Source organism: Schistocerca serialis, chromosome 7 (genome assembly GCF_023864345.2).
Source record: "Schistocerca serialis cubense isolate TAMUIC-IGC-003099 chromosome 7, iqSchSeri2.2, whole genome shotgun sequence".
In the NCBI taxonomy this organism is placed as follows: Eukaryota; Metazoa; Arthropoda; class Insecta; order Orthoptera; family Acrididae; genus Schistocerca; species Schistocerca serialis.
In genome coordinates, this window is record NC_064644.1 from 335,925,592 (window position 1) to 335,945,563 (window position 19,972).

The 19,972-nt window shown below is 38.0% G+C and overlaps 1 protein-coding gene across 5 annotated transcripts in view; it reads left to right on the forward strand.

The window, feature by feature from the left end:
• The window catches only part of LOC126412422 (mast/stem cell growth factor receptor kita-like), a 308,669-nt gene that overhangs the window by 217,473 nt on the left and 71,224 nt on the right, over positions 1-19,972 (forward strand). For all 5 annotated transcript variants that reach the window (XM_050082017.1, XM_050082013.1, XM_050082014.1 and 2 more), the window contains exons 12-14: positions 129-279; positions 14,141-14,365; positions 14,464-14,632. In XM_050082017.1, the coding sequence (XP_049937974.1) occupies positions 129-279; positions 14,141-14,365; positions 14,464-14,632 (545 nt within the window). The remainder of the gene's footprint in view (positions 1-128; positions 280-14,140; positions 14,366-14,463; positions 14,633-19,972) is intronic.

Genomic DNA, 19,972 nt, shown 5'->3' on the forward strand with positions numbered 1-19,972 from the left:
TTCTTGTCTCAGCTGAATAACTTTTACGGGTTTTCTGCAGTAGTGGTTGTCATTTTTTATTTTTCTTCATTTTTAAGCAGGCATATAGCACCTCAAAGATCATACCAGAAACTTTATTTGTGTTTCAGAAACTACGAAAAAAATTAAGTGAAATTGGCCTTGAAAATTTTGTGGAAGGAGCACCAGAAAGTATGAATCCAAATCTTCCTCTGGATGAACAGGCAGAGTTACTGCCATACAATAAAATTTGGGAGTTCCCCCGTGAAAAATTGAAATTTGGTAAGTTTGTACCCGAAAGAAGCAGTAGGAAAGAATTAATAAAGAAAATTAGAAATTAAGATATCTATATAGGTTGATATTCTTTTACATTTCTTGATGCTGTCTGTTGTAATGGCCAGCAGATGGAAAAAAATATTTTCCATTGACTTCATTTTTTTTTAATTTTTATTTTTTTTTTGTTGCTCTTGAGTATCCAATGGTGTAGCATGATAGCTAAAATGCCTAAACATGTATGTGAGAAAATTTATAAACTTGGAATTTATAAACATAGTAATGAAGATCAAACAACATATTTTTGCAGGTCAGTATTCTGCCCACTCTATAACTTTCTCTGCATGTTCCATTCACAAATGTATCTAGCATTATCAAAGGCACTCTTTCAGCTGACTAATCAGATTGTATTTTTCACATTCTCTTGCTGTGTATCAAGTCATGCAAACTATGATTATGATGATATTAATCAAACAAACACTATTTTTGCCTTATTTAACAAATTTTATTATGGTTACAGCACAACTTAGGTTTCAGATTACAAGTCCATTTTCAGGTACATAACTGACTCCAAAGATGATAAAGCAAAGATAAACATGATGATAAGATAAAGGTAAACATCTCAACTTCTTGATGTATTGATCCTTGGCTCAATGTAAAATTGCTTCAATGACCATTTTTTTTGACCAGTTACATATGGAATTACACAATTTTGCAGTTACAGTAACATGACAAAAATAACCAGGAATAGAATTTTGCATTAGCCTAGAACTTGAAGATTTACTTCTATCCAGGAATTGTGATCTCCAGAATGAGATTTTCACTCTGCAGCGAAGTGTGCGCTGATATGAAACTTCCTGGCAGATTAAAACTGTGTGCCCGACCGAGACTCGAACTCAGGACCTTTGCCTTTCGCGGGCAAGTGCTCTACCATCTGAGCTACCGAACCATGACTCATGCTCGGTCCTCACACCTTTACTTCTGCCAGTATCTCGTCTCCTACCTTCCAAACTTTACAGAAGCACTCCTGCGAACCTTGCAGAGCTAGCAATCCTGAAAGAAAGGATACTGTGGAGACATGGCTTAACCACAGGCTGGGGGATGTTTCCAGAATGAGATTTTCACTCTGCAGCAAAGTGTGCACTGATATGAAACTTCCTGGCAGATTAAAACTGTGTGCCCGACCGAGACTCGAAGTCGGGACCTTTGCCTTTCGCGGGCAAGTGCTCTGCCATCTCCTCGCAGGAGAGCTTATGTAAAGTTTGGAAGGTAGGAGACGAGATACTGGCAGAAGTAAAGCTGTGAGGACTGGGCGTGAGTCATGCTTCGGTAGCTCAGATGGTAGAACACTTGCCCGCGAAAGGCAAAGGTCCCGAGTTCGAGTCTCGGTCAGGCACACAGTTTTAATCTGCCAGGAAGTTTCATATCAGCGCACATTCCGCTGCAGAGTGAAAATCTCATTCTGGAAACACCCCCCAGGCTGTGGCTAAGCCATGTCTCCGCAGTATCCTTTCTTTCAGGAGTGCTAGTTCTGCAAGGTTCACAGGAGAGCTTCTGTAAAGTTTGGAAGGTAGGAGACAAGATACTGGCAGAAGTAAAGCTGTGAGGACCGGGCGTGAGTCATGCTTCAGTAGCTCAGATGGTAGAGCACTTGCCCGCGAAAGGCAAAGGTCCCGAGTTCGAGTCTCGGTCGGGCACACAGTTTTAATCTGCCAGGAAGTTTCATATCAGTGCACACTCCACTGCAGAGTGAAAATCTCATTCTGGAAACATCCCCCAGGCTGTGGCTAAGCCATGTCTCCGCAGTATCCTTTCTTTCAGGAGTGCTAGTTCTGCAAGATTCGCTGGAGAGCTTCTGTAAAGTTTGGAAGGTAGGAGACGAGATACTGGCAGAAGTAAAGGTGTGAGGACCGGGCGTGAGTCGTGCTTCGGTAGCTCAGATGCTAGAGCACTTGCCCGCGAAAGGCAATTGTGATCTCGTCTTAAAAAGGTCAATAATTAAATTGTGTTTGCTTGGTTTAATAGTAGCTGTGGGCTATACATATATGGTTTTGAATTTCTCACTGACTGTGTTTTGTCCCCTTTTCCTTTATGTGTGAGACTTCTACATCTATTTTTATCTGTGGTTTTTGTTAAGGCAATGTTCTGCAAAGGCTGAATCAGGCTTTATTTAAAAGCATCTTTTGTGGTCACTGTAACGATATGGCTTTTCATACATTTTTGTGTGCTAGGATTGTGAACAGTTCTCATGATCTAACATATTACTATGACTGGTTTGAAATTATGATCATTTCTCATATTTTTTTGCTTCCTGTGACTCTTTATTACCATATGAAGTTGCTAATAATTTTGTGTCCACTTCACTATCTCCATGAGATTGGGGGCTTAAATTAATTTTAAAAAAGTTCAAAACTGTTAATCCAAACTGCAATACAGGAACCAACTACTTGGCTGGCTTCCTTCATCATGGAAGAAATCAGACTAGCTCTTCATAAAATGAAGTTAAGGAAAGCCCGGTGGAATAGAATAGAATAGAATGGAATAATTTTATTGTCGTTAGGCCATTAAAGCAATAGACAAAGTCATCCATACAATACAATACAATTCATGTTGCAATAGAACAATAGGTTTGTTATTACAGTGTAATATTACAATTGATGAAATCCTACAAAGTCATACTTGTAACACAATATAATTCCTGTTGCAAAAGAACAATATATTTGTTATTACAGTGTAATATTTTGATTGGTGAAATCCTACAAAGTCATATTTATAATACTATATAATTCCTGCTGCAAAAGAGTAATCGGTTGGTTTTCAGTGGCATCCATACCGACTTCCTCATATACAAGAAAATGGCTTCCCATATTTTACACCGATCTCATGCTAACAGATAATGTTCGCCATCAACTCAAGAGAGCTAAGATCAAAGACGTCTTAAAATGAGGAAAAATGAATGATTCATCCTAAAGCTGTAGACCATTTGCACTGCTTAGCATGATTGACAAACTTTTTGAAAGATTACTCTACCACAGGATCAGTCTTGAGATACTTAAACATATCCCAACTGAACAGCTGAATTTTGCCCTCACTGAAGCTGCTCAGATCACATTCGCTCATTAATGATATGATACAAACAGGCTACTAGAAACAATTGAAACCCTCACCCATGTTTATCAGCCTTAAAGCAGCATATGACACACTTTGGAGACGAGTCATGATATTAAAATTAGTGAATGCGTTCTGCTGCAAAGATATCAACAACCTTGTCAGTGCCACACTTTCTGACAGATGTTTCCAAGTCATCACTGGGTGCTTAAATGAAGGTGAACAATGTTCTTTTGCAGGCATGTGCTCTGGATCTCCTGTTATTCAGCCTTTATATAGCTGATATACCAAAAACCACCTCTTGGAAGTTTGAATATACCAATGATTTGGCCCTGACAGTATGTTGTAATCATTTACAGGCCACTGAGGACATCTTGGTGAAGGATGTAAAAGTTAGCAGGAAACACTTTAGCCTTTGGAGTTTTCAATACGGTGCCAGATAAACAGAAGCATCTACATTCTACCTCAAGAACAAATTAGCCAACTGAGAACTCAGTGTTTACTTTGAGTACTAACTACTGTACCACAGTGAACACCCAAGATGTCTAGGTGTCATCCCAGTTAGATCACGGTGCTTCAAGAATCATTTGTCAAACACAGCTGTCAGTTTCAGACCTCACAACAACATCCTGCATAAACATGCTAGCACTTCAGAAGGGTCTTCTTGTACCATGCTACAAACTTCAACTTTAGATCTAGTTTGTCTGGTAGAAAGTTGCAAACCAGTTTGCTCAACAATTATCACACTATTTGCCTTGATGTCCAACTAAATCAAACCATGTGCTTTATAACAGGCACAATAAAGACAATTCCAAACTATTGGCTGCCAATATCAAGCAATAAGACTCCTTCCCATCCACAAGGAGAGAAATCATTCAGTAGAGAACTCAAAAAAATTGAGAACAACTCGCTTCTACAAATCCACTGAGACAAACCTGACAGTGGCAGAACCAGACTGCATTGTAGAGGTTCACTTCTAAAGAGGCAACAATTTTGTATGGAAAGAGAAGTGTACCAAACATGCATCACCTACCTTTCGTAATATGCAATGTGACAAGCATCACAAAATCTGGTCTACCTTGAACAGAATTTGAACAAACTGTGGCGGATGCACTGACTCAATGTACAGAAGGGAGAAAATAACTTCTCCCAAGAGTGATTGTGGAGCTGCCAGCAAACCATTAAACATATAGCTGAAGATTGCCCATTAGCAGCTTTAACTGGTGACTGCTCCGAATTCTTGCATGCAGCTGAAAAAGTAGTAGAATTCATCAGCGGTACAGATATTTGGATGTAGTTGTGTTTCCATATATTTTGTTGTTTTATATATCTTATTTAATTTTATGTCTGCCACCATAGCTGAGTGGATAGTGTGCCAGCTTGACATGCCAAGGGGCCTGGGTTCTATTCCTGGCTGTGTTGGTGGTTTTCTCTGCTCAGGGACTGGGTGTTTGTCATCTTTGTCATCATCATTTCATCCTTATCGACACACAAGTCGCAGAAGTAGTGACGTCACCTCAAAAGCCTTGCATCAGCTGATCACGTCTACCTGCCAGGAGGCCCAGGTCACATGAAATTTAATTTAATTTTATATCTGTTGTTAGTTTTTCCTTTTATATGACCTGCATATTTTATATCCACATTTAATGCTTATTTGTAGACTATTTATATTTCATTAGTTCACACTGTGCTGTGCCATGCAGTAAATAAATAAATAGTCATTTTTATATTTTACGGTATTGACAGCAGAAATTATTGTAGCTCCATTTCAAAAACATAAGTTGATGTTGGTATCTCTGAAATTAATTTATCTATGACACGAGGCTGTATATAATTTAGCGAAGACTCTCTTGCAATTAATTGAGGTGGAAATAGAATTTATTTATTTTGTTTATTTTTGTCTAAATACATTTCAATGTTTGCAAACAGTTAATAGGTCCAGAAATATTTGAAGTGAACAGCTTAACAAAATCATCCAAATCACAACTGGTATTGGTGACCATGAAACTGAGGCAACAGTGATTACCAAAATACAAAAGGCAACTAAAACAAGTAGAAAGATATATGTTGTTGTTGTTGTGGTCTTCAGTCCTGAGACTGGTTTGATGCAGCTCTCCATGCTAATCTATCCTGTGCGAGCTCCTTCATCTCCCAGTACCTACTGCAACCTACATCCTTCAGAATCTGCATAGTGTATTCATCTCTTGGTCTCCCTCTACGATTTTTACCCTCCACGCTGCCCTCCAACGCTAAATTTGTGATCCCTTGATGCCTCAAAACATGTCCTAATAACCAATCCCTTCTTCTAGTCAAGTTGTGCTACAAACTTCTCTTCTCCCCAATCCTATTCAATACCTCCTCATTAGTTACGTGATCTACCCACCTAATCTTCAACATTCTTCTGTAGCACCACATTTCGAAAGCTTCTATACTCTTCTTGTCCAAACTATTTATTGTCCATGTTTCACTTCCATACATGGCTACATTCCATACAAATACTTTCAGAAAGACTTCCTGGCACTTAAATTTACACTCGATGTTAACAAATTTTTCTTCTTCAGAAACGCTTTCCTTGCCATAGTCAGTCTACATTTTTTATCCTCTCTGCTTCGGCCATCATCAGTTATTTTGCTCTCCAAAAAGCAAAACTGCTTTACTACTCTAAGTGTCTCATTTCCTAATCTAATTCCCTCGGCATCACCCGACCTAATTCGACTACATTCCATTATCTTCATTTTACTTTTGTTGATGTTCATCTTATATCCTCCTTCCAAGACACTATCCATTCTGTTCAACTGCTCTTCCAAGTCCTTTGCTGTCTCTGACAGAATTACAATGTCATCAGCGAACCTCAAAGTTTTTATTTCTTCTCCCTGGATTTTAATACCTACTCTGAATTTTTCTTTTGTTTCCTTTACTGCTTGCTCAATATACAGATTGAATAACATCGAGGAGAGGCTACAACCCTGTCTCACTCCCTTCCCAACCACTGCTTCCCTTTCATGCCCTTCGACTCTTGTACCTGCCATCTGGTTTCTGTACAAATTGTAAATAGCCTTTCACTCCCTGTATTTTACCCCTGCCACCTTTAGAATTTGAAAGAGAGTATTCCAGTCAACATTGTCAAAAGCTTTCTCTAAGTCTACAAATGTTAGAAATGTAGGTTTGCCTTTCCTTAATCTTTCTTCTAACATAAGTCGTAAGGTCAGTATTGCCTCACGTGTTCCAAAATTTCCATGGAATCCAAACTGATCTTCCCCGAGGTTGGTTTCTACCAGTTTTTCCATTCCTCTGTAAATAATTCGCATTAGCATTTTGCAGTTGTGGCTTATTAAACTGATAGTTCAGTAATTTTCACATCTGTCAACACCTGCTTTCTTTGGGATTGGAATTATTATATTCTTCTTGAAGTCTGAGGGTATTTCGCCTGTCTCGTACATCTTGCTCACCAGATGGTACAGTTTTGTCAGGACTGGCTCTCCCAAGGCCGTCAGTAGTTCTAATGGAATGTTGTCTACTCCCGGGGCCCTGTTTCGACTCAGGTCTTTCAGTGCTCTGTCAAACTCTTCACGCAGTATCGTATCTCTCATTTCATCTTCATCTACATCCTCTTCCATTTCCATAATATTGTCCTCAAGTACATCGCCCTTATATAGACCCTCTATATACTCCTTCCACCTTTCTTCTTTCCCCTCTTTGCTTAGAACTGGGTTTTCATCTGAGCTCTTGATATTCATACAAGTGGCTCTCTTTTCTCCAAAGGTCTCTTTAATTTTCCTGTAGGCTGTATCTATCTTACCCCCTACATCCTTACATTTGTCCTCTAGCCATGCCTGCTTAGCCATTTTGCACTTCCTGTCGATCTCATTTTTGAGACGTTTGTATTCCTTTTTGCCTGCTTCATTTACTGCATTTTTATATTTTCTCCTTTCATCAATTAAATTCAATATTTCTACTGTTACCCAAGGATTTCTACTAGCTCTCATCTTTTTACCTACTTGATCCTCTGCTGCCTTCACTACTTCATCCATCAGAGCTACCCATTCTTCTTCTACTGTATTTCTTTCCCCCATTCCTGTCAATTGTTCCCTTATGCTGTCCCTGAAACTCTGTACACCCTCTGGTTTAATCAGTTTATCCAGTTCCCATCTCCTTAAATTCCCACCTTTTTGCAATTTCTTCAGTTTTAATCTACAGTTCATAACCAATAGATTGTGGTTAGAGTCCACATATGCCCCTGGAAATATCTTACAATTTAAAAACTGGTTCCTAAATCTGTGTCTTACCATTATATAATCTATCTGATACGTTTTAGTATCTCCAGGATTCTTCCATGTATACAACCTTCTTTTATGATTCTTGAACCAAGTGTTAGCTATGATTAAGTTATGCTCTTTGCAAAATTCTACCAGACAGCTTCCTCTTTCATTTCTTAGCCCCAATCCATATTCACCTACTATGTTTCCTTCTCTCCCTTTTCCTACTGACGAATTCCAGTCACCCATGACTATTAAATTTTCGTCTCCCTTCACTACCTGAATAATTTCTTTTATCTCGTCATACATTTCTTCAATTTCTTCTTCATCTGCAGAGCTAGTTGGCATATAAACTTGTACTACTGTAGTAGGCATGGGCTTCGTGTCTATCTTGGCCACTATAATACGTTCACTATGCTGTTTGTAGTAGCTTACCCGCACTCCTATTTTTTTATTCATTATTAAACCTACTCCTGCATTACCCCTATTTGATTTTGTATTTATAACCCTGTATACACCTGACCAGAAGTCTTGTTCCTCCTGCCACCGAACTTCACTAATTCCCACTACATCTAACTTTAACCTATCCATTTCCCATTTTAAATTTTCTAACCTACCTGCCCGATTAAGGGATCTGACATTCCACGCTCCGATCCGTAGAATGCCAGTTTTCTTTCTCCTGATAACAACGTCCTCCTGAGTAGTCCCCGCCCGGAGATCCGAATGAGGGCTATTTTACCTCCAGAATATTTTACCCACGAGGACGCCATCATCATTTAACCTTAAAGTAAAGCTGCATGCCCTCGGGAAAAATTATGGCTGTAATTTCCTCTTGCTTTCAGCCGTTCCCAGTACCACAACAGCAAGGCCGTTTTGGTTACTGTTACAAGGCCAGATCAGTCAATCATCAAGACTGTTGCCCCTGCAACTACTGAAAAGGCTGCTGCCCCTCTTCAGGAACCACACATTTGTCTGGTGTCTCAACAGACACCCCTCTGTTGTGGTTGTACCTACGGTACGGCTATCTGTATCATTGAGGCACGCAAGCCTCCTCACCAACGGCAAGGTCCATGGTTCATGGGGGGAGGAGAAAGCTATATAGGTTCAACAAACTAGATAAAAGAGCAGTAATGTCCTACATCAATGAGGAACTTGAATTTTGTAGTAGGACTAGGAATCAGGTTTAAAGGAATAGTTGATTATGCATTGGATAGATATGTAGCCAGTAGAACAGTTCATAATGAGAGATACCCCCAAGGTATAAAGTCACCATACAAAAACTTCTAAAGAAACAGAGACTACTGAAAAATAGGTGAAAAACAAAGCATAGGGCTATAGATAGAGAGATGCTAATAAAAAGTATTTGGCCCTCTAGAGAGTAATGCATGAAATCTGCAACAACTACCACAGCAGAATTTTGTCTATAGATGTCTCACAAACTGCAAAGAAATTCTAATCATATTTAAGAACTGTTAGTAGCATAAGCACAAAAGTTAGCATCCACTCACTCAAATGGACGAAGTAGGAACTGAAACAGAGGACAGCAAAGCAGAAGGAGAAATGCTTTACTCCACTTTCAAATATTCCTTTACAAAGGGAAACCCAGGAGAGTTGCCCCAATTTAATTCTTGTACCACTGAACAGGTGAGTGAAATAAGTGTTAGTGTCTATGGTGTTGAGAAACAACTGAAATAATTAACATGAAACAAGCTCAAGGATCCAGTGGAATTCCTGTCAGATTCTATACTACATTTTTGACTGAGTTAGTCCATCTGTTAACTATAATCTATTGTAAACCTCTCAAATAAAAAACTGCATCCATTAGTTTAAAAAAAGTATGGGGTCACACCCATTTACAAGAAAGGTAATGGAAGTGATTCACAAAACTACCATCCAGTATCCTTGATAGTGATTTGATGTAGAATATTAGAACATATTCTGAGTGCAAACTTATTGACATATCTCAAACAGAATACCTCCTCAATGCCAACCTCAGAGATTCCAAAAACATCAGTTGTGTGAAACCCAACCTGCATTTTCTCACTTGACATACTGCAAGATTTGGACCGAGGCAATCAAGTAAATGCAGTATTTCTTGATTTCCAAAAAGCATTTAAGTCTGTGTGCCACATCTATTCTTATTATCAAAAATACAGTTGTATAGGGTATCAAGTGAAATTTGTGACTGGATGGACGATTTTTTTGGTGGCGAAGACACAGCAAGTGAAAAAAATGAACTGGCAGACTCTTAAAGATAGATGTAAAATATTTGAAGAAAGCCTACTTCGAAAGTTTCAAGAACTGGCTTTAAATGACGACTCTTGGCATACACTTCAACCTCTGACCTGCTGCCATCTAGGGATTGTGAGAACAAGATTACATTAATTTCAGCATGCACAGATGCATTTAAATAATTATTCTTCCTATGCTCCATATGTGAAAAGAACAGGAAAAATATCCTAATAATGGGTAGAATGAGACATACTCTCTGTCATAAACTTCACAGTGGTGTGCGAGTATAGCTGTAGATGTAGATACAGCAGTTTGGTTATTTAGTAATTCAGCTAGTAATAGGAGAAAAAGAACAGTTGCTTAACATAAACAAGGAAGTAGCAGCTTACTTCAATGCAGCAACATTCTTACTGATTTCACTGTGTCAAATTTTGATGGTATTACAGAAATAACTTCTTGGAATTTGGCAATAGTTAATCATTAATGGAGTTTCTAACAGTTTCTTTAATTTGTTATGCCTTGACTTAGTTCACATCCCTGTAGCCTACTATTTATGGGATGCAGTGAATGAATAGTGAAATTTTTAATATCTTTATTTGTTCTACAGATGCAACTAATGTCTGTTGCAAACATGTGTTGCGCATACAGTCTCATGAGTTTTGTAATACCTATATTGTGTGTGACCATAAAATTAATATTTGATTTTGATGCATTCACTTTGTGTTAAACCATGCCTGAAATCTGTGCCTTGTTTATTTATCATGAAATATGTTTCCAGAATGAGATTTTCACTCTGCCTCGGAGTGTGCGCTGATATGAAACTTCCTGGCAGATTAAAACTGTGTGCCCGACCAAGACTCGAACTCGGGACCCTTGCCTTTCGCGGGCAAGTGCTCTACCATCTGAGCTACCATATCATGACTCACGCCCGGTCCTCACAGCAGATACTGGCAGAAGTAAAGCTGTGAGGACTGGGCGTGAGTCGTGCTTCGGTAGCTCAGATGGTAGAGCACTTGCCCGCGAAAGGCAAAGGTCCCGAGTTCGAGTCTCGGTCAGGCACACAGCTTTAATCTGCCAGGAAGTTTCATGAAGTATGCTGATTGGTGCTACTGTTAGGAGTTGCTCATTGAACTTGGTGGTGAGTGCACGAGTTCAACCACAGTTGCAATGTGGAAATGGTTTTCAGTCGTTGTTGTAACATTTCATCTCCTAATGTTTGGGCATCATAAAAGGCTATAAGACACACTATTTTCAAACTTACACTAGCTCAGCATAATGAACTGTTTCCTCGTATCCATGCAATAGTTGGGCTGTGACATCATCAGGCCACTGCCTGAGATCACGAAATCACACCATTATGTGTTACAGAGCTTGTATTATGGAAGAATTGGCACTGTTTGCTTTATTTAGTACTGAAGTTCACAACTTGTCTAATTCCAGTCCCTTCTTCTCTTCTGTTTATGCTGTTTTTGTGAATTTGAATTTCTGTGGCCTCTCTGTATGTCCCATCTTGGCAAAGATTGCAGGTAGATTAATCTGTAGCACCAGAGAAATGAATTTGGTGGTCCCTGGCCCCCAAACAAGAGCTGCTACTGCTGATATAACTTGGTTGCCCAGATGAATACTAGAAAAAATTTTTCATAAGAGGTTGCTAGATTTTCTAGAAAAGTGCAAAATATTATCCACAACCCAACATGGCTTCCGGAAAGGCCGATCAACAGAAACAGCAATATATGAATTTCTGGGTGAAGTACTTGAAAAAATTGATAGTGGACAAAAAGTAACTGGCATATGCCTTGATCTGTCTAAGGCTTTTGACATCATAAACCACACTCTATTGCTGCAGAAGCTTGAAAGAATTGGTATCAGAGGTATGCCTAACAGCTGGCTTAGATCATATCTTACTGACCGCAAGCAAGTAGTAGAAATACATTTTCACAAAGAAAATAAATCAACAAGACATTATTCTGATTATAAAGCAGTAAAATATGGAGTACCGCAGGGCTCGGTACTTGGCCCCATCCTATTTTTGATATATATAAATGATCTAACATCAGCCAACCAGTACCATAGCACTATCCAGTTTGCAGATGACACAAGCATATTAGTCAGCGGGAAGACTGCAGAGATACTACAGACAAGACTGTCTGAGGCATTAACAAATGTTGTAAACTGGTTCAACCAAAACAAACTAATAATAAATAAAAGCAAAACAGTAGCATTAAATTTTCATAATATCAAGAGAAACATTGAAGAGGATATAAGAATTCAGATGTCAGACACGGATATTGCAAGTGTGCCTAATACAAAATTTCTGGGGATCTGGCTACAGGATAATCTTAGATGGGAAACTCACATTGACAACATATTAAAGAAGCTAAGCACCATGTGTTATTTAATGAGAGTGCTAGAAAACTGCTGTCATAAGGACTGTCTAATGACAGTTTACTATTCTAATATACATTCTGTCCTAAAATATGGGATCACTTTTTGGGGTAACTCGCCATCCTGCCTAAAACTATTCAGGATGCAAAAAAGAATAGTGAGAATCATGGCTGGAATAAAAAGGAACACACCATGTAGACCATTATTTAAAAGGATGGGGATTCTTCCCCTTCCATGTATTTTCCTATTTGAAAGTGCAATGTTTATAAAGAAATATACAATAACAAATCCTAGTATCCTCCCCAAAAATGAAAATGTTCATCATCATAATACAAGACAGAAAACTAACTTTCATGTACTCCATACAAAAACCAGTTTGTGCCAAAAAGGAACATTACACCATGGAAAAATTATCTACAATAAATTGCCAAGAGAAATTAAAGTAATGACAGATGTAAAAAATTTTAAAGCAGCATTAAAAGAATATCTGTTGACACATTGCTTTTATAGTGTGGAAGAGTTCCTCCAAAATCCTCGAGAGTCTAAGTGATGATTATGCAAATACTGTAACCATTAATATTGGCCTATAAATACATTCAGATGTAATTCTCAAGTTTATAATGGGGTTCAAGTATAAGTTGTATAGTGACTTGCCCAGTATATGAAGTAAAATTCTGTGAATGTAATTCTCTAGTATACATGTCAGTTCATAGTGTAGAAGAGTTCCTCAAAAATCCTTAGAACTTAAGAGAGGATCATGCAAATACTTTAATCATTAATATTGGCTTGTACATGTATTCAGTTGTAAACTTCAAGTTTCTAATGTGGTTTAATTATAACTTACACATTGACTTGCCCAGTATATGAAGTGCTGTAAAATTTTGTGAACATAATTTTCTAGTTTCTAAAGTGTTTTAATTGTAAGATATACTTTGACCTGTCCAATATCTGATGTGCTGTACTGTACATGTAAGATTTACTGGACCAATAAATACAATACAATACAATACTAATGCTTCTTTCAGTGGTTCCTGCATGTCATTTATTCTTAGAACTGTGCTCCTCTTTACATATGGATCTGTCAGTTTCTTTCTCACTGTATCATGATTTGTATTCATTTTGTTACATGATGTAATTATCTTTATTTTGTAATGTCTTTGCCTCAATGTTTGTATTATTATCTCTAATATTTTGCAGTATGGCTTGTAATGAGCTATAGCATCATCAGAGCTGTTTCTAACCAACACATAAAGTTTGGTTTTTGATCTAGAAGATAGCTTTACTCTCTGAGTAATCCATTGCTTTTTTGTAGATTTAGGTTTAATTTGACAAAATCACATAATGGAAAGGTCAGGATGGAATGTAACACTGGTATGAAAAGGACAGCTGCTATTCACCATAAAACAGAGATGCTGAGTTGCAGATAGGCACAACAAAAAGACTGTCAGAAGGGAGCTTTCAGTCAACTAGACCTCCTTCAGAAACAGACAAAACACACACACACACACACACACACACACACACACACACAGACAGAGACACACACACTTCACACACATGTAACCATTGGCATTTGTTTGAGTGTGTGTGTGTAAATTTTGTCTATTTCTGACGAAGGCCCAGTTGGCCGAAACTCACTTCTGTCATTCTTTTTGTTGCGCCTATCTGCAACTCAGCATCTCCGCTGTATGGTGAGTAGCAACTAGCTTCTTCACAATATTGTTAAGTTTAACCTGTGTTACTTTAGGAGGAAAAAAGGTTTCAAATAATGTAATTCTCTGGTAGAAATCTTTTTAACAGTAGTGAAGGCATACATTTCTGGTTGATGATATAGTAAGTAACATTTTTTTGACTTTACTTTTTATTTTCTACATTCATCCTTTCTGCAGGGAAGCAACTAGGTTCTGGAGCTTTTGGTGTTGTAGTAAAGGCTGACGCATATGGTATTCTCGAACCTGACAAAATCACGACAGTAGCAGTGAAGATGGTAAAACAGAATGTTGATATCACATACATAAAAGCTCTTGCTTCAGAGCTTAAAATTATGTGCCATCTTGGGAAACATCTGAATGTTGTGAATTTATTGGGTGCTTGTACTGATAATCTTTCCAAAAGTAAGTTGCTATACCTTCTGTGTAAATGTTTAAATTTGTTGATATTTATTGTAAAAGAGCAATGTTCTTCTTTCATGAATTTTGCTTTATCCTTGCAGGAGAGCTTCTGGTAATTGTAGAATATTGCAGGTTTGGTAATTTGCACAGTTACCTGATTCGCAATCGAAAGAACTTTATAGATCAAATAGACCCAGGAACAGATAGCATAGACCCAAGTATCTGCATAGAAATATTATCACGGCCAGAAAACAGTCAAGGATCAAGTAGGTAGGTAGCACACTTTTAGAACAGCAAATGTAATGCTGCCATGAATAGGGATTTTAACATGGTGATACTTGTGTAAAAAACTAAAACTTTGTCTGAACACGCCTTGAAGGCCCAATGGTACTGAATTAATTCCATGTCATCCTCAGCCCATAGGTGTCACTGAATGTGGATGTAGGTGGGCATCTGGTCAGCACACTGCCATTGTCAGTTTACAAGACTGGAACTACTACTTCTCAGTCAAGCAGCTCCTCTACTTCCCTCACGTGGACTTACTGCACCCCACTTACCCGCACTGCTCAGCAGGCAAGGACAGTCATCTATCAAAGTGCTAGTCAATCCCAACTGTGCTGAACTTCAGTGATCTGATGGGAACTCCTGTTACCACTGTGGCAAGGTCTTTGGATGATAATGCTTCTGTAACCCATCATTTTCCTCAGCACAGAACATAAAAAGATTTATTTTTTCATTCAGTTGTCTTGTTTCACAAATTTCATCATGAACAAGGGATGGGGAGTGAGCCAAGCCCAATATTAACGAACAGAATCAGCTGTTGGAAACTGCATTAATAATTAACTATTTTTAAATTATTGTAAAGTATTTACAGTTCTACAGACATCATGTAACACAGTAAAAGAATCAGGAAAGTGGGTACTTTATCAGTTACTTTTAATAGCTGCTATTATATCTCCTACTTTCAGCTAAATACCTACATGATAATATTGATATTTACCACCTAACTACAGTTACCTATATTGTAACAATAGAGTTCTGTTTTCAGTGAACTTGTAGTTGCTCACACAAAACATGGATAAACATTAACAGCTCAAAAGACTTTATTGAACTGACAAGACATAAGAGAGATGCTCAAAATTTATGTTGTTTTCACAGAGTTGTTAACCACACTACTGTTTTTAGATCAGACAAATACTCTCTATCACTCTTGTTGACTTCTCGCATTGTCAATGTTTGACCAATGATAGGTTGCCACAGTAGGCTCCTTCTTTTGAATGATGAATGATCAACTGTGCAATGTTGCGAGGGGGAAAACATAGCTGAACTGCTTCTATGTTGAAATGGCCTTACCAGCTGTGCTATTACACTCTGGGAATGCAGGGCAACACCGGGGCCATTTGTTCATCTACTTAAAAGTCTGCTTGTGGAATCCAGGGTCTGTGGGAATGTAACGGAATTTTGGGCATATCTTCTGCCCTGGTCAAGTAAACAAACCTCCAGAAGCTTCCAGCATCTTAGTTGGAACTTCGTTGTCACAGGTGGCTGCTGGGTCCGATGATGCAGTTGCTGGAGAAGGTGTCACTGACAGATGTGTCTCTGAGTATGCCCATCAAAAATATGTCCATGCTGATGGAAAGAGTGGTCTTCCTGGTACATGCAGGTTAGTATGTTTGGTTTTCTGATCTGCCTGACTAATAAAACCTGGTGGAGGTACAGCTTCAAGTATTAGTACGTCTCATCCCACAGAAGTTGCTGATGTAACTGGGTCGTTGGCATCTTGATTTGGAGAAACTCTGGGGATGTTGTCCTTGAGAGTTGCTCGCCTGGTAAGGTTTGAATTGAGGAAACTACGTGTGGCTTTTCTGAAGGTTTTTCGTCTGTGAAGCACGCTTGCTTCACTCTCTCTGTGGAGATCATTATAGCTTTACTGTCTTGAAGTATTATGAAGGTGTGCAAGTTGCAGTATAATATCCAATATGGCTCAGCACATGGCGACAACAGTGATGGCTTAACTGTATCAAAATGTAACCAACTGTGCAAACAGCTCTGTAGGTTCTTGTGAAAATTATTTGCTTTATGCCATGACAGAATGTTGCTGGTGGAATGAGTCACTGCATTGTGTGCTACAGCGTTTGTGTGAACTCTTGCAGTGTGTGGGCTGAGGGTGTAATTGTTTCTTGGCTGTTTATGGTGTCCACAGGAAAATGAATTTGTTGTTCATAGACTAAGTGACTCAGGGCAAGATCCATATCAGTTTCTATAGTCATCCTTAAATCCATTAACATGACAGGCAATATGTCAGTCCAGGTACTTTTGTGGCACATGAGCACTGCTTTGAATATTCTATGCAGTCATTCTATCACTTCATTGCCCACAGGATGGTAGCTGGCGGTTTTGAGGGGGAGAATCCACATAGTTCTATGAGCTTGGTAAAAAGTGAACAGTCAAATTGTGACCATGATCTGTGGTCACTGTGGCCAGAACTCCAGATCTTGTGATCCATGTGCAGATGAATTCCTTAGCCACTAATTATTGTTTACAAGTATTTGTACCCATAGGAGTAGGATAGTAGCCCTACTATATCCAGATGTACATGCCTAAACTTGTTGTGGAGGTAACTATATCACAAATAGGTGTGGAAATGTGACAGATAACTGTTTTGTTGACAGTGTTAACAAGCTCTTGCTAGCTGATGACACTGTTTCTTGGCACCTTACTATGTAAAGTATTGAGTTATAGTGAATGCCTTAGGGAAAAAATGGAAAAATGCACCCACCTTCTCTACTAATGTTGATAATGGTAAATTATCATGTGCTACCAAAATAATACTTATACAGTTGAGCCATATCATATGTGATGCATCTTCTGAAAACAGGTTCTGACCTACCAATTTATGTAGGTGTCATACCAATTCCATTGGGCTTCTAGTTTTGATGGCCACTTCATACAGGTTATGTACATAGTTCCTTAGGTATTGAGAATTGCTTTGTAGCTGTGTCTTTAAAATTTTGATATGGCTACTCAGAGATGGGCTGCAATACTGTCCTGTGACACTTTAATCAAATTTTCATTCATGATGGCAAACTTAAGCTTTAATTTGTCTTTGTCTTTACACACAACATATTCTTGAAAAATGCTACCACTCTGTAGGAAGAGTTGTCCAGAAAGTTGGTATCCATATTGAACAGTTGCAGTTAGTGATGATGTAATTGAATTGTCATATTTGTTACAAAATCATTCACAAAACTGGGGAAATGCAGTTATACTGATGTTCACTTTCTTCTTGTTTGAAGGAAAACTGGTGTGGTTGCGGTTACTGTTCCTCCATTTTCATCACAGAATGGTATCTTACCCAATGCGGAAGAAATAATTTCTGAAAGATGGGTTCACAACTGTAGTTACTCACCTTACCCTAATACTAAACAACTCCAAAAACTTTACTGAACTAACAATGCATAAGAGATACACACACACACACACACACACACACACACACACACACAAACTCACTTCTGATGACTTCTCACGCTGTTGAAGTGTACATACATCTAATCACCTTGAACATTCTGTGTTTCATGCACCTTAAAGGAATCTTCTAAATTTGAATCTAGAGGCATATGATATACTGTTTTATATATTTATTACAGTTGCAATAGATAGGAATTACCTGGCATCATGGATGTAACCAGAATGTAATCTGAAATCATAAACAATGATCTCATTTATATCCACACCACTTATTGGTTACCAGTATAATAATTTTAGTCACATCATATTAGGTTTGGCTGTTGTGAATTTCAGGTTAATAGCAATTTTCTCAGGTTTACAGAAACTTTTTCTAATACTCTCAATATTTCTATTTTCTTTTACAAAATTAAAATTTTGGTGCATACTCAGCAAATACAACTCACATAGCATCTCCTTTTCCATATTACTCCTCAGCAAGATTTAAAGCTACAAAACATGCTGAATGAGTGTTCTATAGCTACAGTGATGGGCAGCATTATCTTTAGAATCAAGAGTTCTATATCAGTGAAGAAAGCATGAGTTTTGATGCTGTAAGCTGTAGGGAGACTCAAGTATTTAATGATTTAAGTAAGTCTAATTTTGGTATTGCTAATGAACACTTTTAGCAATAATTATAAAAATTTAATGATTTATTACTCCAGCATCATACTTATGTACAAGCAGCATGACACAAATTTGTACTTCAAATTTCATTTCAATGTTTCATAGCTTTGGAAACAATTTCTCAGTGAAATGGTCCATGTCTTCATGGCGTTTCATGAGTATGTCTAGGATTCCATTAATATCCTCTCCTATCTTGGGCAAACCCATTCTCTTTGTCTGCAGTGCATTAGCCACTGGTTTCAATACTTCTAGATACTGTGCTATTATAACTAGCACCAAAAAGACAATGATTTCCTAACTGCTGCATGCAGCTGGTAAGTTGAGTTTCTCTTGGCATAAACTCCCTGAAAAAGTCATTTTTTCATTGCTTTGCTTCTGCTTTTTTTCCATTGTTAGCTGGAAAACTCATCCGACATAAAGGCACAGGTCATTTTGGTGGCAGCCACTGTTCTCTTCAGTTTTAGAATGGCTTACTGAAGCATTTGTGTGGGAGGAAGATTTGGATTATTTAATAAAAATAAACTGAAGTTTTAAATTAATCCTGTAATTCCACACACACTCCCCATGCCCAAGGAATGTTTCCTGCCACCATTCTCTAAGTTCTACAGTGTGTCTGAAATCGCAGAAAAATAATTTTGATTATCTTTGGAGTTCTTGAAAAATTAGGATGTAAGACTTGATGTCAGTTGTATTTTATGGTTATTTATGGCAGTGTGCTAACTAGAGTTTTTCTGTAGATTCATCAATTTTACTGCAGGGTAAGATTATTAAATTGTTCGACTCATAAGATTCCACCAAAATTCTAACTCTTCATCAGGAAACCACTCATATTTACATAAACTCAAATTAATGCACAATGCATTATGAGTCTGAAAGTAAGAATATGTGCAGTAGATTTAAGGGATTAATTATAAAATTCTAGTGATTTTTTTTAAACATTGAGAGTTGTTAAATCCGTGGTTATTCCAGGGTTTACTGACCTGAAACCACATTTCTAGATGATTTCTTGTATTGATGATACCAACACGATTGTTTTCTAGCTCATGGTCTTTTATTAATACATATGTATCATCTGCAATAGTGGGAATTGATGAAGTTAGGTGGCAGGAGGAACAAGACTTCTGGTCAGATGAATACAGTGTTATAAATACAAAATCAAAAATGGGTAATGCAGGAGTAGGTTTAATAATGAATAAAAACATAGGGATGAGGATAAGCTACTATTAACAGCATAGTGAATGCATTATTGTAACCAAGATAGACACAAAGCCCATGCCTACCACAGTAGTACAAGTTTATATGCCAACTAGCTCCATAGATGATGAAGAGATTGAAGAAATGTATGATGTGATAAAAGAAATTATTCAGATAGTTAAGGAAGACAAAAATTTAATAGTCAAGGGGGACTGGAATTCAATAGTAGAAAAAGGAAGAGGCCTGGAGGCACTGGAAGGTTTAAGATAGATTATATAATGG